Source organism: Erpetoichthys calabaricus, chromosome 5 (genome assembly GCF_900747795.2).
Source record: "Erpetoichthys calabaricus chromosome 5, fErpCal1.3, whole genome shotgun sequence".
NCBI lineage: Eukaryota > Metazoa > Chordata > Cladistia > Polypteriformes > Polypteridae > Erpetoichthys > Erpetoichthys calabaricus.
The window spans coordinates 195,016,295-195,043,137 of NC_041398.2; the positions used below are offsets into that span (position 1 = coordinate 195,016,295).

Sequence of the window (26,843 nt, forward strand, 5' to 3'; positions counted from 1 at the left end):
TAAAGAAAACTTTGTAGAACACCAATTTTCTTACTGACTAATATCTTCTTTTCATTTTTAACAAATGAAGCAAGAATTTCACTTGCACACAAGTTGGTAACTAGAGCTGAGCAGACACCATTACAAATTTGACAGAACAGCTAAATCATTAGCTGTCACTGTTTAGATACAATTAAGACCATGACATCCACAGAGTGAGCGAGTTAAAAATAAAATTAAACAGAATTTAAAGATATGGAAAGAAATATAAATATTCAAGTTCATATGCATATAGAGCTCATGCTACTGCATTTTTCTAAATGCAAAATAAGAGAAGTTGAGGGCAGCAACTTAAACAATGTGATAATTATAGAGTTAAAATATATCACTGATTGTTGAACTGGTTAAAACAAAGATCTGCAGCTACAGGGACTCGGCAGAACTGAATTTGAGAACCACTGTTCTAGAATGAGCCTGAAGCGGAAAACAATAGTAGATGGTAATATTACATTTAAAATACTTGGAAATAATGACTCTTAAATAAATGTGAATACGCAATGGTTCACTTTGAAAGGTTAACTGGCAAGAATGACAACATATTTTGTGAATTTTCTTCCCCATTCTCTGTACAATAAATATAAACTTTTAGACTTTACAGTATATTGCCCAATATCTGCCTGCATCATTTGCACATTGAAGTGTACATTTAGAAATAATTCACAACCAATAAATTATTCTATAGGAATTTTAATGTAACCTTTTAAAACAATGAAATATTTCATGTTACATACATCAGGTGAAAGCAGGTGAAAAGGCAAACATTCGAGGATCAGTTCACCCAAAATGTCCTCCAAATTGTGAGTTGTCAATACATGCGATTCACTGTACTTGCATCCCAAAATAGACCCGAGAAGAGCTTCTTGACTTTTAACACTCCATTTTAATACCATTTTCCATTGATACTACAACTACTTTACACCTTTTGCTGGGACTGCTTTACAATTAATACCACAGTGAACATAAAATGCAGACTTTGAATTAAGGAGGCTATCTGACCTCTCAATGTTTGATGTTACTTGCATCATCATTCACATTGGTTTACTTTGCTGTAGGATTAACTATTTTACCCATGAAAAGAATGCTCTTGGTATTATGGTCAAGAATGAGAATCAGGAAGGGCCTATCAAATGTTATTGAAGGAGGAAGTGACATTGGGATTATTTCAGCACCAGTGCCTGCTGCTGCTTCACTTCCTGTCTCATCAACATCCAACACAGCTTTGTGAACAATCTGTAAAGACAAACAGATTTTTACTTAAATGTTACATTTCATCTCAGAAATAAATTCAAAAATTATATTTTCAAATGATCATAATCAAAACATTCAGATGTGTAATAAATCCCCACATGGCTGACACTATTTTTTGCAGTATATACTTACTACACACTCTCTCTTCACCCTGGTACCACTGAACACCCATATTTCTTACACTTTTACATCTTAACCAAAATGGTTTTGTGACAAATATAGGCTCAAACCTTTATTAATAATTCATTCATGTTCACGAAATAATTGTTCAAAATTAAAAGTATTTTACCTTGGATACTTTCAGTTTTGTCTCATCAGTAATACCTGACAGGTCAGCTTCATCACTAAATATATCTGTGATTCCCATTTCAGAGAGCACTTTTTGGAGAGAATAAGAAGCACTCACTGAAAATTTTGGCACATAAATTGCTAGTCGGCTGTAAAAGATAAATCAATTACTGTTAGTTGTTTTGAACATTTTATGGCATATTTTTAAAGGTATGGGAAAAAATAGGACTTTATAAAATCATCTTAATGGTTTCTGTTTAATACATTACTATGAACAAGGTACTTCTGTACAATTTACAGTGTACATCTTTTGGACAAATAGTCAAATGTGAAAACTTTAATAAGATAACTTATGAATAGCTCTAATCATGTTATTTTTCCTTTCAATTCAAGCAAATGTGGGAAGAGAGTAATGCATTAGAAAAAAGAAAAAAGCTGGTCAGGCAAATGATAAACCTTACCCCATTACATTGTGAAATAAAAATATTACCGGTATTCAAGATTCTGTTTTAAGTTTTTGATTGGATTTGGTAACAGAAATATTTTTATATACAATATTTTGGTGCTAACACTCCATTTATCCAATGTTAGTTCTAAATACAGTATATACTGTGTATGCATATAATTTTAATTCCTCTATGGTGGTGCTCCACAAGGCTTTCTAAAAAGTTAAATGGCTAAACATTTTAGACTAATTGGGTCTTTACCAAAACACGTGTCAGCAGAAATGTCACACACATTGTGTTGCTTTTTGTTATATTAAGATCTGTGTCGATATTCAAATGATGTGAACCTGGGAAGTCTCTTTGTAGTACCAATGTTTGCACAAATATTGTTAATAGGTGTTGTTTTGATTTTTAAAGCTGAATTTTGGTATATCTGGATCTTTTTCAAAAGAGAGAGAACATGCTGAAATCTCTTACTAAAAATCTAGGTGGTGCCTAGACAAAATGAAAAGGGTGATAAGGACTGCTACAGAGAGAATGCAACAGCTATATGAAAAATTTTGATTCTATGGATAGCTGGAATGTTGTAGCTACACAGTCTACTTGGAGTTACTGGATGATATACAACACAAGGAGATATGTTATTACCTATTCATGTGTAGTTTATGAAAAAATGACATCAAAAGAAAAGGAATATGAAAGGCGTTCTATCTACTCATCCACTTAAAAAAAAAAAAAAAAAAAGGTGCAAGACCTTTGCATGTTTTTGTAATGTGAATTCATTAAGGCATTCATAAAACAGATAGCTTTAAAAAAAAAAAAAAAAAAACAGCCTGTGTATACCTTTTATGCAGATTTTTTTTCCACTTCTTCAGGTGTTGCTTACACCATAATTTTTCTACTTCATGAATATCCTTTGTGGGTTTAACAAGCAGCATAGAAGTACCAGAGTTGTAGGGGAGTTTCAGCACCTGTGCGCCCAGATCAGTGTCCTCATAGTTTTCAAAGTAAGAATCCTTATACATCATATCAACTACCACTGTAGTTTCATTATTAATGTGGAAATCATATTTTCGGGTTACTTCCTTCAGAAAAGGTTTTTCCCATTTTCCTAGAAGAAGTACATTCATTAACATTTATGTACAACTAAATAAAACAATATATTGACTGAACCTATTTGTATCATTCCATAGCAGCTTTATCAACGCTAATGGTAAACATAAGAATACAAATTTTAAAACAAACTGGCACATGGACATAAGGCTTAGAAAGTGATGGATTTCTGACCGATTCAGACATGGCACTAAACTACTGAATTATTATTGCTGAAGTTTAAAGTGATGTGCAAGTAATGTTGAAAAAAAAAACTGGAAATCATCTCAGATGATAACAAACACCTATTACAGGCAGAACTTACCTATAGTAAACCAGGGAGGATAGTTTATTCATAAACCAATACAAACATTCCAGAAATTCCTTTTTAGAAATACTGGAGATAATAAAAATTTAGAGGTGGGCAGGTTTTCAATATGTATTGAGTAACTGTCTAAAAAAATATTTGTTTCCCCCAAATGATGTAAATATTTCTGAATTTCTGCTGATTTCTTTTCCAAGAAGAAAAATGTTTTCTCATGTTAACATTTATAAATAAAAACATTAAACGCTATTATGCTAAATGCTGTTGGCACAGGCTGTAGTTTCATATAGATCTGTACTGAAAAAGCAGGCTGATTTATCTGGGAGGTACCTATTTTTTTGCTTAAGAAAATGCTACATACAACAGGGGTAAGTCAATTCTGGTCCTGGAGGTCAGATGTAGCTGTAGGTTTTCATTCCAACCACGCTAGTAGATAATGAGACTTGGTATTTAATTATATAGCTTGTTAGTGTTTACATTCTTCTGAGACAAATTTTTATCATGGTGTAGATTTGTTTTCTGAGAACATATTTCATGAGTTTTAGGGTCCAGAACAAATATGTATGTCTTCGTCCTTCTTTTCTCTCATATACAGTGGTACCTTGAGATACGAGTGCCCCAACATATGAGTTTTTTGAGATACGACCCGTCACTAGGTCGATTTTTTGCCTTGAGTTACAAGCCAAAATTCGCATTACGAGCCTTCAAATAGATTGTCGCCGCACATTCTGAGGTACTGACGACAGAGGAGTTGACGGACCTACAGACGCGGCAACATACGGAAATTCTGCAGGAGATCGGTATCGCGGAGGAGGCAGAGGCGGAGGAGGTTACCTCGTAAAGTGAGATAAAGGAAGTATTTGCAATGTGGGAAAAAGTTTTGAACTTTAAAGAAAAGAAACATCCTGAAAAAGTTACAACTGATCGTGCAGCGGCGCTATTTAATGACACTTGCCTAACGCTTGACTTTATTGAAAAGAAACATCCTGAAAAAGTTACAACTGATCGTGCAGCGGCGCTATTTAATGACACTTGCCTAACTCATTTCAGAAACATTCTAAAGGGGAGGACTAAACAAAGCTCCTTGGATAGGTTTCTATTGAAACAAATTTGAGAAAGAAAGTGAAGAAAGCGTGGCAAAAAAGAAAAAAAACTAGTGAAGAAAATTAAGTTAAACAAAAGTGAAAGAAAAAAACATTACAATACCCTAATTGGCTTTGCCAACATCTGTTTCTTGAGATTCTCTTTTATGTATTAGGTTTTATTTTGTTTGTATTGTGAAGGACAGCCAGGTCCCATGCCCGGCAGGGACACCCCTACTGCATCTGTTCCGGGGGAGCTACCATGATTCCCCAACCTAGCGCATGGCTCCATGGGAGATGGAGTCCTCCATAGCCTGGTTGGGGGCTCGGATGGCCGCCGGGGGAGCTGCATGGAGTCTGCAGCCCAGCTGGTCAAATCTTCAGCCCCACCCGGAAATGCAATTAGGGCCAGGTGATCAAGCACCTGGAATGTTTCCGGGTGGCGTATAAAAAAGGCCAGCCACCACCACTCAGGAGAGCCAGAGTAGGGAGGAGGAGGACTAAGCCTGAGGAGGAGTGGTGGAGCCAGAAGCAATATTGTCGTTATTGTGAGTGTTTTGGGACTGTGTTGGGCCTGTGGGACACGAGGAAGGCGTGCCCCACGGCTGAAGAAAAATAAAAAAGTGTTTATTTACGTACATGCCTCTGCCTTAGTCTGTGCCGGGTCGGGTGCTATATAGCGCCTTTCACAGTATACAATATTTGTTCATTATAAATAAATTTTCTTGTGTTGAAAACATTTAACAAAAAATTGGGGTGGTTTTTTGGGGGTTGGCACAAATTAATCTCATTTCAATTAATTTCAATGGGGAAATTTGATTTGAGCTACGAGCATTTTGACTTACGAGCTCGGTCACGGAATGAATTAAACTCATATCTCAAGGTACCACTGTATTTCAGAACATTGCATTAGCACATAAACTTCATGATACATGCATATGGGTTTAAATCGAAGCACGTTAGCTGGAGATCTGGTACTTCTTTTGTCATTTTCACCTCGTTATTAACGAATAGCTGGTTAACCCAGCCACAGGGGATGCACAGTGCCAGTCCCAAGCCCAGAATAATGGAGAGGGTTATGTTAAGAAGGGCATCTGGTGTAAAATTTTACCAGATCAACATGCAGACAACAATACAGATTTCCATACTGGATCGGTCGAGTTCCGGGTTAACAACGACCACCACCACTACTGTTAGCAAACAGGGTGATAGTAGAAATTAGGCTACTGTTGATCAAAGAAGGAAAAGAAGAGGGGGGAGACATGTCCAGAGGAAAGAGGAGAGGAGGAAGGTAAAGAGAGTGGAACTGAAGGTAGGAACTTTGAATGCTGGCAGCATGACTGGTAAGGGGAGAGAGGTAGCCAATATGATGGAGAGAAGGAAGGCTGATATATTGTGCATGCAAGAGACTATTTTGGAAGGGGAGTAAGGCCAAGTAGATTGGAGATGGATTCAAATTATTCCATCATGGTGTGGATGGGAGGAGAAAAGTGGTAGGGGTTATTCTGAAGGAACAGTATTGTCAACAGTGTCTTGGAAGTTAAAAGAGTGTCAGACAGAGTGATGATTATGAAGCTGGAAATTGGAGGTGTTATGATGAATGTTAGTGCATATGCCCCGCAACTTGGGTGTGCGATAGAAGAGAAAGAAGATTTCTGGAGTGAGATGGACGAAGTGATTGGAGCAGATTTCAGTGGACATATTGGTGAAGAAAACAGAGGAGACAAGGAGGTGATGGGTAGGTATGGTATCAAGGAGAGAAATGAAGAAGGTCAGATGATAGTAGATTTTGCAGAAAAGGATAGGCATGGCTGTGGTAAATACGTATGTTAAGAAGAGGTAGGAACATAGGGTGATGTACATTAGAGGGTCAGCTCAGGTTGGACAGTTGGGACACAAAGTCAGAGAGGCGAGATTGCATTGGACATGCGCAGAGGAGAGATGCTGATTATATTGGGAAAAGGATATTAAAGATAGAGCTACCAGGCAAGAGGAAAAGAGGAAGGCCTAAGTGAAGGTTTATGGATGTGGCGAGAGAGGACATGCAGGTAATGGGTATAACAGAGCAAGATGTAAAGGACAGGAAGATGTGGGACAAGCTGATCCCCTGTGGCAACCCCCAACGGGAGCAGCCAAAAGAAAAATAAGATTAACTAATAGCTGGTTACAACAAACAGCAATAATTAAAACCTTAATAAAGCTGTTCAAAACTAAAATTGGCAATTAAAGGTTCTGAATTGTAACCAAAACTTTAACTAAAACTAAACCCTAAAAAACATATTGCTTTAGTAGTAAATAAATTGGATCTAATTAAACATTTCGTCAAATCAAAAACTTGTAGCCACTATGGATCTTCAGGACCAGAGCTGCTATATAATAACCTGCTATATAATATTAAAAACACAAACAATAAAAAGCAAAATTAATGGTTTTTAAAAAGGGTTGAGTTCCATAGAATGGTAAAACAAAGCAATTCACTTCACAATTTTTTCCAGTAGCCCTGAAGTAAATTAAGCTTTTCGCAGGATTTGTCATTACTCTTTTTCAGAGTTTTTGTTCTTTTCCACAGCTTCATTTATGTTGAAGTTGGGCCTCTGAGGATGCTAATCGAATACTGTTAGTGTTCCATTTGCAGACTCCTCTGCTGGGGTAGGCCTTAATTGCATTTGCAGGTTATTTGACATTAACTGATTTTACTATAGGTACAGTATAATTAATCAAAACCTGCATTTTTTGCAGTCATCATTCGATTTATTTTGACAGAATCAGACACCATTGGATGAAAGGTTAGCCTAGATAATGACATAACATCCAGTAAGCTTTACATAAGTCCGTATACAGAGTTCAATTCCATTTGTTGGGCTTCCATTAAGTTTCATGGCTACAATCCACCATGAAAGACCATTTCTTTTAGGAGTTCTTTACAGTGTGTAATGAGTGCACTTCAGCACAAGATGCCTTTCCCTGAATTTCCTTTTGTCTGGTAAGGACGTGGAGTGAACTACTGTTTATCAAATGCAGCCAATTTTTGGATCTCCACTACACTGTTTCCAGCCTGTCCAGTTTTTTAAAATTCCTTTATGACAGTTTCATTTGAAAATCTGGCTTGGTAAGCTATTGCTTACTAACAATAACCTTGTTGATATAAATTATGACTTTACAGTATGTCCACAGCGTGTTAGCTTAATCAAACCTCTCCTTGGGGTCCCCATCTATCTGTGGTTATCATCCAATACACCCTGTGTGATATATGGCCGGCCGTTCCTCCCGGCCAATACCCCCAAGCCGCCAGGTGGAGTCCTCCCTGCAGCATGGAGGTGCCCCGAATGCCAGCAGGGAATTATGGACATTGGAGTTTTCCTTTACAGTCCTGCTGGATACCACGGGGGCCGCTAGAAGGCACTGCAGGGAGGAGCAGCGACTATTTGCCCTACGCCCCGGAAGTACATCAGAGTCACATGGACAAGAGGAATGACGTGCTTGAAGAAGAGGACTTTTTATCTGACCCGGAAGTGATAAGAGTCACATGGACTGAAGGCTGGGAAACACTTCTGGGTCAAGGACTATAAAAGACTCTGAGAAACACCAGAGCGTTGAGCTGAGCTGGGTGGAAGGGTGGCAACGCGTCAGGGAGATTGTTTGATTATTGATTAGTGTATTATTGTGGATTTATTGAGTATTGTGAAGAGGAGGGTGCTTTGTGCACTTATTTATAATAATAAATATTATTATTGGACTTTTACCTGGTGTCTGGCATGGTGGCCGAGGGTTCAAGGGAGCAATAGCGCCCCCTATCTGTCACACCTGTTACATTTCACCACTACCACACCTTGTCTATCTAATCACACAAGATGCCAAAACATCTTTGGAAAGCACAATAAAAGTTTTTTACTTTATCAATGTTTATTTTTATTTACTTTAATGTTATAAAATGCTTTTATGAGCAAGATAACCTGCTTTTAAAAATTATTTTGTTGGGTGGCCTAAGACTTTTTGGATATATGTGCTAAAGAATTTGCCCATTCTTTGAGACCACTTGTGCCTTATTTGCAAAAAAAAAAAAATCGGTCTCATCCTTGATGTAGGTCCAATATAATGTATTCAGTATACAACACAGCCATGCAGCTGAGCTAATGAGCTTTACAGATTTGAGAAATGCATGAACACATTTAAAACTACACTTGTGCACTCTTGGCCATCATTGTTTCATTTTTTAATAGTCTAGTAAACTTTTTATCATACTAAACTTACTATTTTCAGTAAAGAAAAATATATATCCACCCATTCTTCAATTTTCTAAACTAGCTTATTCTAATACAAGTCGGTATCCTGGGAAAAGCACTAACTAAGCAGGATCAAACTCCAGGCAATCATACACAAACCCACAATGAGTCAAATAAGTTGCCTTAACCTTCTCTTTCCTTGGTATGTGGAAACTGGTCTACCATGTGAAAATGCAGGCAAAAGTAGAATGTTCAAACTCCATATAAATAGTGATAATGCTGGGATTTGAAAACAGGATCCTGGAGCTGTGAGTTAGCAACACTACTACTGTGCAACCGTTGAAAATTTGTTTTTGCTAAAGAAACATCACATTAACACATCATTCACAATACCGATATTTCAGTTGAGCACATACTTTGGATGATACTCAGCACTCCTAATGCTGTAGGAACAATTTATGCTTTTGTCGCATTTTAATACAAAATAAATTATAATCAGATTGCATTATAGTCTTACCTTTGAAGAATATATAGCTAAGCAGATACATTACAGTCTGTGGGTCCAAATCTTTGACTAAATCAGTAATTTTGCCGTGGGTTTTTTTTGCTACATAGTTATTGATTACAGCAGTGGCCTCCGTTGAATTTCTGAAGTTTACATTGAAACCTTCTGCATGATAATGCCTCTTAATCTCTTCCAAAAATGTGGGTTTTGGCTTAAAGCTATCTTCCATGAAGACCGCACCCCCAGTTGAAAGCTCCAAATTTTCATGCTTTGCTTGGGTTTTGACAAGATGCTCAAAAGCCTCATTCACCAATGTTTCATTTAATTCGGTTTGGTTGAATCCTAATCCTTCAAACATCTGGTCATGAGATTCACCCTTCGCTCCCAAAGATAACATTGAAAGAGCAAAAGAGATTCCCAGTGGAGAAAAAAAGATGTTTTTGGAAACTTCATCAGCTTGCGATGCTATTTTATTATATAATCTGAAGGCAAACAAGGCATTGGGTTCTGCAATCCGGAATTCCTTTTCATCATGCTTATGTGGATGTTCATGATGATGTTTGTGCTCGTGATCACTGTGATGTTTATCATGCTGGTGCTTTGAATGTTCACCATGGTGGTCACATAATACAGAGCAGCAAAACACAGCTACTATGAAGCAGAGATAAATGGTTTTCCCCATTTTTATTCCTCCTTCTCTGTTAAATTAAAAATATTAAAATACACAAGGTTAACAATACAGATTTTTTGTCTACTAAATATATTAATACATTAAGCAATACATAAAGAATGTGAGAAAGTTAAAGAAAAGGCTCTGGTCACTCGGAGGGAACTTTTTTCTTAAACTCTCTGGAATCACAGATCAACATGCATATAGTATGCATTTTACATTTTAAATGTGGTCTGCTCAAAGTGCTTTATATCAGACATATATGTATTACAACTACAGGGATAAAGAGAAGTGCATCGAGCATACAGAGTGAATAGTATAATGACTTAGAGGAAAAAAGAGGTATTACATTTGTACAGATGTATTGTTATGAAGAGAGTGGGAGACAAATTGATGCATTTCAGTCTGCCCACTTGCACTAGTAACTGCTAAGGGCAAAGTTTGAAAACAAAGGCGCTCAGCAGCTGATCCTTAATGCTTTGAGCAACAGAGGATGATGCTTTGCTTACATGAACAGGAACAGTCTTTAAGCTGCTGTAAGCAGTGTGCTTCCTGCTGACATCCGCCAAGCTTTCAGTCCATCCCCATCCTGCGTGCAGAGTCAACGGGCCACTACTGTAGGCTGTACATAAAGGCCATAATCTTAAATTAATTTAAAAGGATAATAAAATATTATATCAGGAATACTCTAGTCATTAGTTCCTACAAAAACTAACCAGACTACTAAAATATTTACTTTGTTACTCTAAAGCCATTCAAGTATCTACCATTTGGAATGTACAAGGATGACACCCATGTCCTTTCAGTACTTTAATAAATAGGAAATAACTAATAACATTCAATCCCAGCCAACACAGGGCGCAAGGCAGGAAACAATCCCCGGGCAGGGCGCCACCCCACCTCAGGGCGCACACACACCAAGCACACACTAGGGACAATCTAGAATCACCAATGCACCTAACCTGCATGTCTTTGGACTGTGGGAGGAAACTAGAGCACCTGGAGGAAACCCACACAGACAACATGCAAGCTCCACTCAGGGAGGACCCGGGAAGTGAACCTGGGTCTCCTGACTGTGAGGCAGCAGTGCTACCACTAAGCCACCGTGCCGCCCATAACTAATAACAGTGAATGTGAATTCAGTAGGTAAACAAGTAGAACTACCTGACTTGCATGAACACTGGGCCATTACAAATATATGAATCGGATAGTAGAGTTCACAAAAAGTATTCTTAAATTAAAAAAAAAAAAATTTTAAAATAAAAATGACTGCTCGAACACTCAAACATGAAGTCAGTAAATGGTAAAATTATTGCTAGTGTAGCAGCGAGCAGATGAGAGCACATATTGACTGGGTGGCCCCATCCTACTGCAGTATTTTTGTAAAACAATCAGTATACCCACATCTGTATTTCCTGTCTCAGTGCTCTTTAAAATTATGAACATGAACATTTACATTTCTCCCCAAAACATTATATAGATGCATTTCAATTTATTTCATTACATGTCAGGATTTGGCACTACAGTTTTAGACAAGACACATACAGGTTCTTTGATCAAAAGGCTGTAAATCACAAGGGACAAAAATAAAACGTATATTAAGTTTATTATATTTTAACAATAAAATTCCTAGAAACGTACTACCATTCACTTTGCTTTATCTGCCTTAAACTAGAACTAATTTCTCGTCATTAAACATGTTCTTTCAATGTGTTTAAACTGAAAAGATGCCATCTTACAAAGTAAAATTTGACACGTATTCCTTAACAAAGTTAACCAAAATATAATTCCTTAGTAAAAATAAACCATCATGAAATGTATACGCTGTAAAATAACACATAACTCTGGCAGTATCATAAAATTCAATTTGCTCTACACTCAAAGTTTTTTTTACCTTATGATCCTTGTTTTCAGGAACCAATAGAGTTCCTGTACCACTTGTGGCCCCAGGCCACTTTCTTGTGATGTGTTCCTACTGCACAACAGGAATTGTAACCTATGGATGTCACAAAAATCGATACTTTGGTACTGATTCAATACCAAAGTTCAGAAAACTTAAAATGATACTAGGGTTTTTTTTGTTTTTTTTTAAATAGTATCGCTAGTACCTTGAAAGCCAATACAGTATTCATGCGGGACTGCAAGTAGACAAAATTACTCCAGAAGGCACAATAATGCATGATAAAAACAGAATAAAAACTACATATAAAAAGGGCTCCCTGTGGTAATGATACAGCACTACATCAACACGCATCAAAAAACAGAAGAAGTCATGTTTGGAAATGCTTTTGTGCTTGTGAATGAAAATTTCAACACGGAAGTGCAAGAATCCTATTTAAAAAAAGCAACACACACATAGTATTGAGTTTTTGCCACATTTATCCCATTATGGAATGAATTCAGAAACAGGTCTATATGTGCTTTGAGAGCAAAATAGCATCCATGATCAAATGAGGTATAAATTGTTTAACTTGCCTTGTCACAGAATTGTAAGAGAAGATTCAAAGATGATGAGATCAAGCCATTCAAAACAGCACCCTATACAGCCCTGGTAAATAAACACATTCATTCTCCGATCCTAATGAGAATTTCTACAGATGTCCATCTAATTACCATTCATTTGTATAACCCGTAACTGAAAGCACATGCTATATATTTGAATGGTACCTTAAGAATGTAATACTGTCTTAGTTACAGAGAACTAACTTTTTACCAGATTTAATTTATAATATTGTGTACGTTTTTGGTGCATATGATGGTGGTGTAGTTATGAAGTTAAATCTCTTGAAAACAGTCTGACAGTTATGAAAAGTTTGGTCCTATTGTAATACCGACCTATGTGAAGATTTGCAGAAGTACTCCTGGGATTGCTGGGATTTGCAGTCCATGTAAGTAGCACTACTCGTATACAAGTCTCAGTTTGTATTAACAACATTATATCAGACTACTTCAAATTAAAATGAGGTACTTGACAAGGATGTCCCCTATCACCATTGCTCTTTGCAACTGCCATTGAGTCATTGGCTGTTAACTTTCAAAATACATCAGAGATAAAGGGAATTCTTACAGAAGGACTTGAACAGAAAATATCACCATATGCAGATGACATGGTACTATATATCTGACCCACAAAATGTCATGGCAGCAGTCTTAAAAGCACTAGCAGATTTTTAAAAGATATCTGGACTCAAAATTAATTAAATAACAGTATACTTTTTCCAGTGAACTCTCTAGAACACAATATTAGATTGAATAACTTCCCATTTATCTTAGCAGATCAGTTTAAATTTCTAGGGGTAAATATCACATGTAAATATAAAGATCTTTTTCAACAAAATTTTGCTGTCTGCATGGAAAAAAAATAAACAAGCTGTCCACCCTCCATCTCACATCACCCATGCTGTGTTTTCTATTTTCTATTTCTTAAAAATTTTTTAATTTAAAAAATCCACACATGCAAATGGTGATGCACAACAACCTGAAGCAGAAGGGGGCATGGCACTACCTAACTTTCACTTTTATTACTGGGAGGAAAATATATAGGCCATAAAGACCTGGACATCGACATAAACTGATGAACATACAAAAGCATGGTCTACAATAGAATCAAAACTTGCAGTACTTCTTTACTCTTCTGCTCTGTGCTCCAGTAAATACAAACTATCAATACACCAATGAGCAAATTGCCCTTCATTCATTCAGAATATGGAATCAACGTTGGAAGCACTTTAAGACAGAGAAGCTCTTATCTGTTGCACCACCACAAGACAACCACATTTTTCCACCCTCTCAGACATACACAGTATTTAATGTTTGGGAAATGTCTGGGGTTAAAACATCTACAGACTTGTACATAGATACATTTTTTTGCATCCTATGAGCAATTAAGCTTCAAATTTAACTTCTAATCAACAAAATACTTCTACTACTTTCAAGCTAGAAACTTTTCCAAAACGGAACATGCCCAATTTTCACTCACCTTCCACCTATTTCTATTGCAGAAATATTGACCAGTCTTGAAGACTCGGATTGCATCTCTACAACTTATAAAAACATTTTAAAGTCCCTTCCTTTCAAAGATCCCAGGATACAACAGCAAAAGGATCTTTCACTTAATATTTCAGAGAAGGAGTGGAAGGCAGCCACGCACAGAATATACTCTAGTTCCACATGTGGAAAACACTCAGTTATTCAACTTAAAATATTCTATTGAGCACATGTATCTAAATTAAAACTATCCAAAATGTTTCCAGTGCAAAATTCACCTGTGAACATTGTAATATAGCTCGTCTACTAGCACGTAGACTTCTTGCTCAATTGAAAGAATCCCAACCCATCACTTTTAAGTCAGTGGGTAACTGATGTCCTATTTTTGAAATTGGAAAAAAATCAAATTCTCACTTAGAGGATCTGTTCAAAACTTTTTTTAAATATAGCAGGATATAATCAATAACATTTATAAGAAGATTGTGTATCAGGGAAAAAGATACTCTTCCTTGCTGCTTTCAAAGATTTGCTTTGTTGACTGGCTCTCCTCTCTTTCTTTTGGGTGGAAGTTGAATTTTGCAGTTTTTAAGTTTAATTTGATTGTATGGAATGTTACTTGCTTTTAATTAAACTCAAAAATATATGGAAATATCTGGAATTATCTTGTAATTCACTAATTCAACAGCTAATATATAATAATGTTTGACATTTTCTGTTCAGTAACTGAAAAAGTACTGCTTAAAATCCATACTAAATATAAAAATTCTGAATGTGCACATCCTAAGATAAATAAGGTAGTTAAGGACACCACATTCTTTATAAACCAATGCTTAAATCCAACCCCCCCCCCCCCCCAAGATTACAAGCCCCATTTGTTGTTACACTGTATTTTGATATTTATGAATGCCAATACCAGTTTACTGGAGTTAGTTTCTATATTTTAATTCATTACAGAAAAAGGCACAATATTGTTCACTTAAATAAACAAGTACTTTACTCCACTGAATAGGAATTTTGATTTTGCTTGGTATCAAAAGGTTACTGCAAATTTTCAAATGGTATTGAATACAAAAACTTGTGACTTGTATTGTGACATCCCTACTGTAACCTTTACAGAAAATATGTATTGTGCAAAGAAGAGTAAGGCAAATTCAGAGGTTCACGAGGGATGCCCGCACCTTACTGCTTCTAACCAACTGCAACTTCACAGTGGAGATTATTGCTTTGATACCGTGTATAAATGCAGCACACCAAGGACGAAGCTATGAAGAATAATAGGATGCACATGGTGGCACGATTGGGAGTTCTTGGGGGACACTCCTAGCTTATTGCTTCAAAATAATCACGTCTTCACTGGGGCGATTACTTCGATGTGGAGTATGGCACAGCACACCATCAAAACTACTAACAGATTTGTAAGATGGTGTAAGTGCTTGTGGCCAATCAATTGCCACAATTAATCACCTGAACCCTACCCACAATACCTGTTGCTTGAATGTAAAGTACTTACCCTGGAGTAGGAGCTTTCAAAAGGTGGGGAAAAAAAAAAAAAAAAAAAGAACTAGGAACTACAAAACAGGCAGGGAATGCAGATCAGGTGTCCACACTCACCTCTTGAAAGTTATTTGAGATGGAATTCCTGCCCTTCTAAGGCATTTAAAATTGTAAAATTGGCTTACAAACATGTAACATAAGTAACAAAATTCTACAGTAGGTAAGTCAGCAACTGTAATGTGATTACAAGAAGTTAAACTGCACTGTTACTTAGTACTACATTACCATTAACTCCGATTACTGGGTTTTTATTATGTTGCAATTAAAGGGGATTACATTTTTAAAAAGGATCCATCAATTTAGCTAATCAAGTTAAAAGAAAGTGAATAAGCAGTCAATGTGTATAGGGTACTATGACAAATTTTGGGAAAAAGAAAAGGTGTTACGATTTTCACAGCTCCAGCCAAATGTCATTGAAACCTGGTCCATTCACCATGGGGAGTCTGCATGAGTGAGTATGTGAATAAGCATGCCCTGGGATTGACTGGTGCCTCACTCTGAGATTTTTCTCGCATCGTGCCCAGAGTCTTTTGGAATAGACCCTTGTTTCCCCAAGATCCACAAATGGATTATGCATGTTGAAGAAATTGAGAGATTATATTTAAATAAATCTAATCATGCAGCATGAAACTACAATAGGGCATTTGACAAAACAGACAGTATAAGTTTTGCAATTACAAAAAACTTTTCATGGAAGTTGTATTAACATATTACATGTAATAATAACTGAATATACACTTCAACTACAAAAAAAAATCCATTTTTTTCAATTCATGGCTACCCAAATATAAAAAATAGAATCTGAAGTCTAACAGGAGTCTAATCTAAAAACAAGATAGCCTTCTCAAAACTGATACATTTAGATACTAAGCTAATCGCAGAATACTGAAATACACACTTGTGTAACACTAAAATAATTACAGGGCTATACTTTTGGCAACACAACTGCTTCATTGAGGGAAGGGCAGCATAGTGAGTGATTCATGCTCCTGCCTCACAGCTACTTAACATCTGTCTGTACAAAATGTCACTTTCTTCTTTTATGTGTTTGGTTTTACCCAGGAGCTCACATGTCCTTCCAAATCCCAAATATATGCAGTTTATTGCCATTTCTACTTTGTTCAGACATGAATAAGTGTGGCTATGTGACTGCCTACATGGCTTTAGATCACGCTGGGTAGGCAATGGCTCCTTGCAATCGTGAATTTAATGAGTAGGCTCAAAGGATGGATGGATGAATAAATGAATGGAAAAAGTCTTCAGACACACTGACTATAATTTCACTATTATCACTATGATTAAAAAAAGTGCATGCTATGTTGACTGATTAATCTAAATTGGCCCAATGTGTCTAAGTCTGGGTAAAAGTACATCTAGAGATGGACTTATTCCCAATTGCTGTAAGCATATGTCCCAACAATTTGTGGCCCGAAAACTGGATTTAGAAGATTTAGCAAATTGATCAATGAATGGCTATTTCTCACTACACAAAAAATACTAGCAGCACACACAAAATCAATTAACATCAAATCTGTTTAAGACTGCAAATCAAAATTATGCAGAAATGAAAGACAATGCTTACCTTGCAGAAATGTTTCACTGCTTGCCTCGATTTGTCATTATCTCTTTTTAAATACTACTGAAGAGCTTACGCAACACTTATTTACACTATTCATTCAGCAACCTTTGTGACCAAGTCAATGGCCTTCATTTATATTTATTCTTCAGATCTCCTGACTATACATTTGTTAAAGTTTAAACAGGGTGAAAGGTTTGGACATATATTTAAATGGTGAGAAGCACAACTAAATACAATTGTTTCCTATACATATTTTAACAATTATTAGACATTAATTTTAATTCCAGTCATATAAAGGCAAATAAGCTTTATTCGTGCAATTATTTAAATGTAACTTACCATATATAACAAAATTATATCACAGGTTTGTCCCCTTATTAGAACGTATTCTATATGCAGTCAGGAAGATATTACTTTATGAATAGTTCTTGTTATCAAAAATGATTATAAAGTTTGGGCAGCCAAAATTTGACCTTGCATTTTGAGTCTGTGAAATTGAAAGCACAATGTTCACTGGGTTAATTGGACTTACTTTACTGGAAGACATCTTCCCATAAAATGACTAGCATGTATTTTATCACTTGCTCCAGCTTAAATGCTAAGATGTATCAGGGATACACCCTATTTCAATATGGCTCATTTCAGATTGGTTATGTTGGGCTGCAGGATTTTTTTTTTTCCATTGGAAACATACAAAGAAAAATGTGAGGTGGATAAACACATTGCAATAAATAAATAAATAAATAACTCAGAGTTTATTCTAAGCTTAAATTCTGATGCTGCCACAAAAGTCAATGAAGAAAGGAGTCTAACTTTGGATACTATATTAACAAACTAACTGAAAATCCCATCATTATGTTGCATGAACAAATACAATAATGAAAAATTTAAGAAATAAGCAAATTAGTTGTGCTTAGTGTATTGTGAGGAAAAAAAATAATAATAAAAATCGTCAAAAACAGTACAGCTGGTCTAAAGCGTTTTTGTCTTTTACAATAAAAGTGTCCTAATTCCATGGACAGAAAAAGTACAATGAGGAGAAGATTGCCAAATGTGGTACTCTCTCAAATCCACTAATACGTGAGCTCATCTCCACCTTTCTTTGATGTAGCAGTAATGCCAATCAGCGGTTACAATTTTATCGCAATCCATTTGAAATACTATAGAATGCATTTTCAGAAGAACCAACCCCCTTAATAAAATGACAAGTGTCTGTGCATGTACAGTGCATCCGGAAAGTATTCACAGCGCATCACTTTTCCACATTTTGTTATGTTACAGCCTTATTCCACAATGGATTAAATTCATTTTTTTCCTCAGAATTCTACACACATCACCCCATAATGACAACATGAAAAATGTTTACTTGAGATTTTTGCAAATTTATTAAAAATAAAAAAAATTGAGAAAGCACATGTACATAAGTATTCACAGCCTTTACCATGAAGCTCAAAATTGAGCTCAGGTGCATCCTGTTTCCCCTGATCATCCTTGAGATGTTTCTGCAGCTTAATTGGAGTCTACCTGTGGTAAATTCAGTTGGTTGGACATGATTTGGAAAGGCACACACCTGTCTATATGAGGTCCCACAGTTGACAGTTCATGTCAGAGCACAAACCAAGCATGAAGTTAAAGGAATTGTCTGTTGACCTCCGAGACAGGATTGTCTCGAGGCACAAATCTGGGGAAGGTTACAGAAAAATTTCTGCTGCTTTGAAGGTCCCAATGAGCACAGTGGCCTCCATCATCCGTAAGTGGAAGAAGTTCGAAACCACCAGGACTCTTCCTTGAGCTAGCCGGCCATCTAAACTGAGCGATCGGGGGAGAAGGGCCTTAGACAGGGAAGTGACCAAGAACCCGATGGTCACTCTGTCAGAGCTCCACAGGTCCTCTGTGGAGAAAGGAGAACCTTCCAGAAGGACAACCATCTCTGCAGCAATCCACCAATCAGGCCTGTATGGTAGAGTGGCCAAACGGAAGCAACTCCTTAGTAAAAGGCACATGGCAGCCCGCCTGGAGTTTGCCAAAAGGCACCTGAAGAACTCTCAGACCATGAGAAAGAAAATTCTCTGGTCTGATGAGACAAAGATTGAACTCTTTGGTGTGAATGCCAGGCATCACGTTTGGAGGACACCTGGCACCATCCCTAAAGTGAAACATGGTGGTGGCAGCATCATGCTGTGGGGATGTGTTTCAGCGGCAGGAACTGGGAGACTAGTCAGGATAAAGGGCAAGATGACTGCAGCAATGTACAGAGACATCCTGGATGAAAACCTGCTCCAGAGCGCTCTTGACCTCAGACTGGGGCGACGGTTCATCTTTCAGCACGACAACGACCCTAAGCACACAGCCAAGATATCAAAGGAGTGGCTTCAGGACAACTCTGTGAATGTCCTTGAGTGGCCCAGCCAGAGCCCAGACTTGAATCTGATTGAACATTTCTGGAGAGATCTTAAAATGGCCGTGCACTGACTCTTCCCATCCAACCTGATGGAGCTTGAGAGGTGCTGCAAAGAGGAATGGGCGAAACTGGCCAAGGATAGGTTTGCCAAGCTTGTGGCATCATATTCAAAAAGACTTGAGGCTGTAATTGCTGCCAAAGGTGCATCGACAAAGTATTGAGCAAAGGCTGTGAATACTTATGTACATGTGATTTCTCAGTTTTTTTTTCATTTTTAATAAATTTGCAAAAACCTCAAGTAAACTTTTTTCACGTTGTCATTATGAGGTGTTGTGTGTAGAATTTTGAGGAAAAAAATGAATTTAATCCATTTTGGAATAAGGCTGTAACATAACAAAATGTGGAAAAAGTGATGCGCTGTGAATACTTTCCGGATGCACTGTATGTCCATCCAGTTGCGCCATCTGTTCTATAACAGATTTAGCATCACCAACATTAGCACTGCTTTTATGAATCCCATGCCAAGTGGCATAGAAGAAATGAGCAATCTGTTGGAATGACAAATGCAATGCATTTTATTACTATTTGCATTACACAATATATTCTAATAGTTGGTGTACTGCAAATATTAACACTAAGGTCTAAGTTGATTATCTAGATTTGAACCCATCTTAAGACAAAGGCAAATCTAGTTTAAAGCAAAAAAATAAATAATACAGAGCATTTTGTAAAATAATTGAGGACATATTTATAATATGAAAAGAAAAATCTGAATCATTGTCTCAATTTACAGTACAACTTACATAGATGTCCAAACATCATCCTATATTAACAAGAAGTATTAATTCCTAAGTAATTTTCTTTACTTAGTTATGTCTGCGTTCTTAACTTAAATGACAAAATGTATATTAATATAGTATAAACTGTTGAATAGATTACCATCGAGATACTTCTTGGCAGGATGTTGGAAGTATTTGCGAAGGTAGAAAGACCAAGCCTTATTCATTTGATTTACTAACCAAACACCTATTCACAGTTGCTGGTTTGTAGGGCTTAGCATATGAAACGTTCAGTAAAAGCAACTCAAAAAGCAACTATTTTTTTTCCTTTTATCCAAGAACATAAACTCTACATTGCAAACAAACACAGATAAATCACTACATTTAGTAAATTGGAACATTAAATGTCTCAATCATGAACTGAAAAGTAGTGGTATCACATCAAACCACACAAATCAAAAAACAGACTTTCTGCAGTACACACATTTAAAGAATACTTGAGACAGAAAAGATGTTGGATTGACTAGGTATTTTACTCCAACTACAGTGAAAAGATTAAAGGATTTCAAATATTGATTCATAAAGCAACTGTTAGTAGCTACTGAGGTAATCTATGATTCAGATTCACCATAATGTAATAGATGCGAAAATAAATTGTACTAAATTAAAACAGGCTAACATACTGTATTCCCAACATATGGAAAAATTAAAAATTACTTTTTTCTTTAATCCCTACAATAAACACTGAAACTCGTATCCGAATATTTCAATTGCATTTTGTCAAGATTTAGAAGAAAGTGTTGTAATAAAATCCAGAAAACTGTCACTTTTTTCCATTTCCTCCTTAGGTCTCAGATCGACCTGCACAGAAAATAACCTGATCCCAATTGTTCTAGCTGCAGAACATAGTCTTCCAGACTGCCTTTAAAACTGGTTCTGCAATTAAAAGGCAAAATTTAATACTTGGCACAAGCATTCAGTATTTAGGTCATACAAGTAGTCCCATCATAAAGACATTTATTTATTCATATTAAAGACAGCATTTTTTTTTTTCTTATCCTGAATATTCATTTACTCTCACCCAGCTCCCCCATTAACAACCAGTTTTTCTACATGTCTTGCCATTATCACTCCATTATTTCTGACCACGCTATTCTTATCCTGATGTTCATAATTTTAAACACCAGCATTCCAAATTGCAACTGTAAATTCAGGCCCTTATTAATAGCAAATGCTGAAATCAAACTTTGTTTCCACATAAATTTGTATATTGTTTAAACTAATAAGGTACCAGCTGGAGCACACGAATAAGGTACCAGCTGGAGCACTATGGAAAACAAAGTTTCTATGAGGAGACAACTTCTTATGCTTTATAGACAAATCTCATCTCTCTAAAACTGATGCTGAATATGCAAAATGTCCCACTGCTGATCTATTAAAAATACTCATATATACATATACACTGCAAACAAAATTTAGCTGTGACTACAAGAGACACAAAACAATGAACTCAAGTTAACAGTCTTATTATAGGTGGTGAAGACTAAGAAGAGAATGGTCCTGCAACTACATAAGGAGGAAATTTGAAACTACGTTACTGAATATAAAACATACGTAGTACTTAAGGAATGCAATAAGATACACACATACATACATACATACATACACACACACACACTGCGGATGTACATTTACAGGTAAAAATTTATTAAACAATGATGTTTACATTTTTCTAAACACCACAGCAAATGAATGGAAACACTCCTTTCAACTATAATTTCATAAGAACAAACATCTATAAAGGAAAGCAAATTCACTCCAAGTGAACCTTTAGTATAAGCTAGATGTTATGCTGCCACTGGGCAACTCAAGGTCTTACTGTTTGTAGATACCAAAAAAAGTCTGGAGTTGAATGGGGTCACAGTCATATGAAAAAGTTAAAGACAGCCTCTCAGCCTGCATAATAATTTACTCGACTTTCAACAAAAAAGATAATAGTGGTATATCTTTCATTTCCTAGGAACATCTGAGTACTGGGGTGTTTTCCAAACAAAGATTTTTAGTGAATCAGTATTTAGTTGTATGAAATTAAATCAAATGTGAAAAACTGGCTGTGCAAAAATTTGGGTACCCTTGTAATTTTGCTGATTTGAATGCATGTAACTGCTCAATACTGATTACTTGATCCAAATTGGTTGGATAAGCTTGTTAAGCCTTGAACTTCATAGACATGTCCCATCATGAGAAAAGGTATTTAAGGTGGTCAATTGCAAGTTGTGCTTCCCTTTGACTCTCCTCTGAAGAGTGACAACATGGGATCCTCAAAGCAACTCTCAAAAGATCTGAAAACAAAGATTGTTCAGTATCATGGTTTAGGGGAAGGCTACAAAAAGCTATCTCAGAGGTTTAAACTATCAGTTTCAACTGTAAGGAATGTAATCAGGAAATGGAAGGCCATAGGCACAGTTGCTGTTAAACCCAGGTCTGGCAGGCTAAGAAAAATACAGGAGCGGCATATGCGCAGGATTGTGAGAATGGTTACAGACAACCCACAGATCACCTCCAAAGACCTGCAAGAACATCTTGCTGCAAATGTTGTATCTGTACATCGTTCTACAATTCAGCGCAATTTGCACAAAGAACATCTGTATGGCAGGGTGATGAGAAAGAAGCCCTTTCTGCACTCACGCCACAAACAGAGTCGCTTGTTTGCATGCAAATGCTCATTTAGACAAACCAGATTAATTCTGGAACAAAGTGCTTTGGACTGATGAGAGAAAAATTGAGTTATTTGGTCATAACAAAAAAGTGCTTTGAATGGCAGAACAACACATTCCAAGAAAAACACCTGCTACCTACTGTCAAATTTGGTGGAGGTTCCATCATGCTGTGGGGCTGTGTGGCTAGTTCAGGGACTGGGGCCTTTAATTGATTATCATCGAAAATCTATGGGATGATTTGTTACATGCTGTCCATGCTCGGCAGCTATCAAGTTTAACTGAACTGGAGAGATTTTTTTTATGGAAGAATGGTCAAAAATACCTCCATCCAGAAACCACACTCTCATCAAAGGCTATAGGAGGCGTCTAGTGTCTGTTATATTTTCTGTTAATCCAATAAACGTAATGTCACTGCTGAAATACTACTGTTTCCATAAGGCATGTCATATATTAAAAAGGAAATTGCTACTTTGAAAGCTCAGCCAATTATAAAAAAAAATTCAAAGAATTACCAGGGGTTCCCAAACTTTTTCATATGACTATCTATTACAATACTACATAGAATAGATTTGGTTTGGCACCCAACTTATGTGCTTGGATGTACTTTATCTTTTGTGTTAAAAAAAAAATTTGCTTCCTCCAATCTCGCATGAGTTTCTCAGACACATCAAATTATTGTGTGGTCATGTAGGCACAATACATAGGGAAAAAAAAGGCAGTGTGCTCCATGGTTACTCTCTCAGGTGGGTGTTAGCATGTCAATCTCTTGGATAAATAGCGTGAGTTTTCTGCATTCGACTTATATGACCGACATCATAAAATACCAGAAATTATACAGTAAAATCAAGCCCCGACTTATCCGCGGGAGAAATTAAACGCGAGTATATATGGTAATCGCTGCAACAAGCCATATGATATATAGTCTCCTTGCTTTTCAATGTACTCGGTCCAGCATTTTTGTCTAGTCTCTCAGCCAGGCATACGCTTCAGAATCTGGGAACCGAGGTCTTGGACCATCATCTGTATAGCCCTGAACTCGCTCCCTCAAATTACCATCTATTTTGTCCAGTTGAAGATGCTATAGGAGGTCAGTTTCCTACAGACCAAAGTGTGAAAGAAGCAGTGCATTCAGGTGGTTAGATGACTGCTCTTGTGCTCCTCTATGAGCAGTTTCTGTACCCATCTTGCACAGACTTTTATAAAAGCCAAGCCTCTTGTGGATGTTATATGCAGAGCCATGACTAATTTGCAAATGACTCTTATTCTGTGTTAACTAATGTCTTATTTTAATTTATTTTGTCCTTTATTTTTCTTTTCTTCACTATGTAAAGCACTTTGAGCTACTTTTTTGTATGAAAATGTGCTATATAAATAAATGCTGTTGTTGTAGAATGTAAAGGGGCTGAGAGTTAAAAATTGATACTGCAAAGATCTAAATCAGAAATGGGCATGTCACTGCCTAACATTGACTTTTGGGCTGTGAATACATGTATTCTAAAAGTTTGGAAGGAAGCAGAAAGAAATTAAAATTGGTTAGCTATAGACTATGGAGTTTTTCTAACTATTTTTTGTATGCTTTGCTCTCTGCTCCTTTTACCACTAATTACTAATGAGTAAGCAAAAAATCTGGTTGTTCAACACTCACTCAGAAAGTTACCAGTTCTAAAGACACTTCAAATCTGAGACAACAGTGTCAACTGTACGCATGCATGACTCACATTTTCTAACTGTCCCCAATTTACAAAGTTTCTAATATATGATAGATGCTCAGCTAACCTTCAGCGATTTCTATAATCATGTTTGCCTCCTTTCCATCTAGATACTACATATTCTCAATAGAACTTGGGTCAAAACTTTGACTGCGTCAGTGAAGGGAATTGTTTTATTTCCCAAGTCACTTCGGTAGATTTTGAATAATTTCTCTGTTTTAAGGTGCAATTCATCTTGTTTACTGAAAAATAAAATGTTTTGCTAATACTGTGGGCAAATGGACACCCTTTCCTATGAAAAACAAAATGCACAAGCTAAATAGCTTACAAAACTGAACTGGGTACACTAAGCAATTTGTTGAAAAGCACATTAGGCAGACATTTGCAAATACAGAACATAAAGATACACAAAGGTGCAAAATGTGAGCCTGCTACAATGGAAGATCCAAATAGCTATCCTCCACACATGGTCTGATCTATTAAGCTGGCACTTATGGCAGCTTAGGCAATGGTTCTGAACCTTTGTCTGGTGTTTAGCATGACTTCATTTGGCTTAAAAAAAAACAAAACAAAAAAAAACAAACAAAGTAGTACAAATAAGGTGCCCACAAGCTGATAAATCACTTCCTTTTTTGTCTTGTATTGGAGAAGAAATAAGCTTGGCCTAGACATTTCAAGCTGATAATGGCAAGTTTTAATAATGGTCTTCTGAAATTTGTTGTTTACTAAAAATTATTTAATAAGATTTAGCCAGCAACGATGTATATTTGCATTATCCATCATTCTGTCTCATTTAAAACATGTCCTAGTCCTTTCTGAAGGGACGAACACCCCTAAAGTGATAGCAGTCGTGCTTCATTAAAGGGATGCTCTAATACTGTGTACTCAATGCACAAGTTTGTAATTTCAATCAAATGCTGTCGGCGCTTTAGTTTTACCAGAAAAATATACATGTTTTTATATCAACTATTTATACCATTAACAAAATTTCCAGGTACGATTCGGGAGGTTAATTGTAATAAAATGGGAGGGTTTCTCAATACTATGTCTCCATTGATCCGTACAGCTATCTCATCGTCTAATCTTTCCGTATCGATTACATTTGTGATGTAGGCCTACGTTAAATTGTGAGAAACAATGCATGTCAGTTTTCCTAAATCCCGTAATCGCTATGTAATGCTGTAGGAATACTCAATTGGGATTTGTAGGATGAGAATTAACGGAATTGCTATTAAATTAAGTGGCTGGTTTAGCACAGATACCTGTCGGCTCCAGTCCTGGGATTGAGTCTTTTATATGTTAGGTTTGTACACCTTTCTCGTGTACATGTAGGTTTTCTCTAGGTCCCTTTTAAAAAAGTAATATAAACAGTGTTTCAGGTCGACAATTCTGACGTGCACAAGAGTGTGCCCTGGAATGTACTGGTGTCCTGTTCAAAGCAGGGTCCGGTCTTGTACCAGATGCTAACGCGAGAGATTATGCTTCCCCCAAAATCCTTTGATGGAAACCTAACATTTTTAGGTTAGGACGCGGTGCCGTTGACGACGGATAGAGATAGCTCTCCACATTTATCTTACCTAACAATTTGCAGCCTACGCGCCAACACTCTGCGTGATAGCAGAGGGTTGTTGTTTGTGCGTTATCCGCCACATACGAAAAACACACTCCAGCAAGGAACACAACTTGACAAAAATTCAAAGACAAAAGTTACAAGTCCACTCGGTGCTCTTAACAGCGAATAGAGGGAGTTCGTCACTTCCATCTTACCCAACAGTCTGATGTCTGCTGCTTCTGAGCGACCTCGACAACGTAAATAATATACAGGAATGCTGAGAGAGAAGATCACCCACTAATCGCCAGGTTTTACAGTGACAAACGACGGACAAATTGCTCTTCCTTCCGTTTTTTTAATATAAGTACTGAAACTTTATTGACACATCAGTATCTTTACAGAAATAGTAAAGAGTTTATAAAGAATCGAAGATTCCGTAGGAAGAACGTGTTTCTTTTGTTATAAAGGTTTTAGAAAGTGTTCATTTAACCTCATCTTTATAGAATGCAGCTTTGAAGAATAGCAAGAGTATACCGCTTTATAACTGTATTGAAGTCAATTTGTCATTCTAAACGGGTTCCAATTAGTTAAGCAGCGGTTTGTAATCGACGAAAATATTTTCAGTTAAAGATTACTACTCGCTA

The 26,843-nt window shown here is 36.7% G+C and overlaps 1 protein-coding gene across 4 annotated transcripts; it reads right to left on the reverse strand.

Moving 5' to 3' along the window:
• Nucleotides 1-710: 710 nt before the first annotated feature.
• LOC114652142 (alpha-1-antiproteinase-like) lies at nucleotides 711-26,546 on the reverse strand. 4 transcript variants are annotated; one of them, XM_051928460.1, is made up of 6 exons: nucleotides 17,042-17,058; nucleotides 10,428-10,540; nucleotides 9,261-9,946; nucleotides 2,865-3,132; nucleotides 1,577-1,724; nucleotides 711-1,269 (listed from the first exon to the last, which is right to left on the reverse strand). In XM_051928460.1, the coding sequence occupies exons 3-6, from the start codon at nucleotides 9,928-9,930 to the stop codon at nucleotides 1,078-1,080; spliced, it is 1,278 nt and encodes a 425-aa protein (XP_051784420.1). In that variant the 5' UTR covers nucleotides 9,931-9,946; nucleotides 10,428-10,540; nucleotides 17,042-17,058; the 3' UTR covers nucleotides 711-1,077. The 4 variants fall into 4 exon arrangements, with proteins under 4 accessions (XP_051784420.1, XP_028658191.1, XP_051784419.1 ...); XM_028802358.2 differs by lacking the exons at nucleotides 10,428-10,540; nucleotides 17,042-17,058 and adding an exon at nucleotides 26,415-26,546; XM_051928459.1 differs by lacking the exon at nucleotides 10,428-10,540 and having other exon boundaries at nucleotides 17,042-17,158.
• Nucleotides 26,547-26,843: the final 297 nt, after the last annotated feature.

Excerpts from the sequence above, each read along its gene's own strand:
- LOC114652142 (XM_028802358.2), bottom strand. The coding sequence starts at position 9,930 with ATGGGGAAAACCATTTATCTCTGCTTCATAGTAGCTGTGTTTTGCTGC. Across the intron at positions 1,725-2,864 it reads AAAAAAAATCTGCATAAAAG|CCGACTAGCAATTTATGTGC; the intron begins GTATACACAGGC and ends TATCTTTTACAG. Across the intron at positions 1,270-1,576 it reads CAAAACTGAAAGTATCCAAG|ATTGTTCACAAAGCTGTGTT; the intron begins GTAAAATACTTT and ends TTGTCTTTACAG.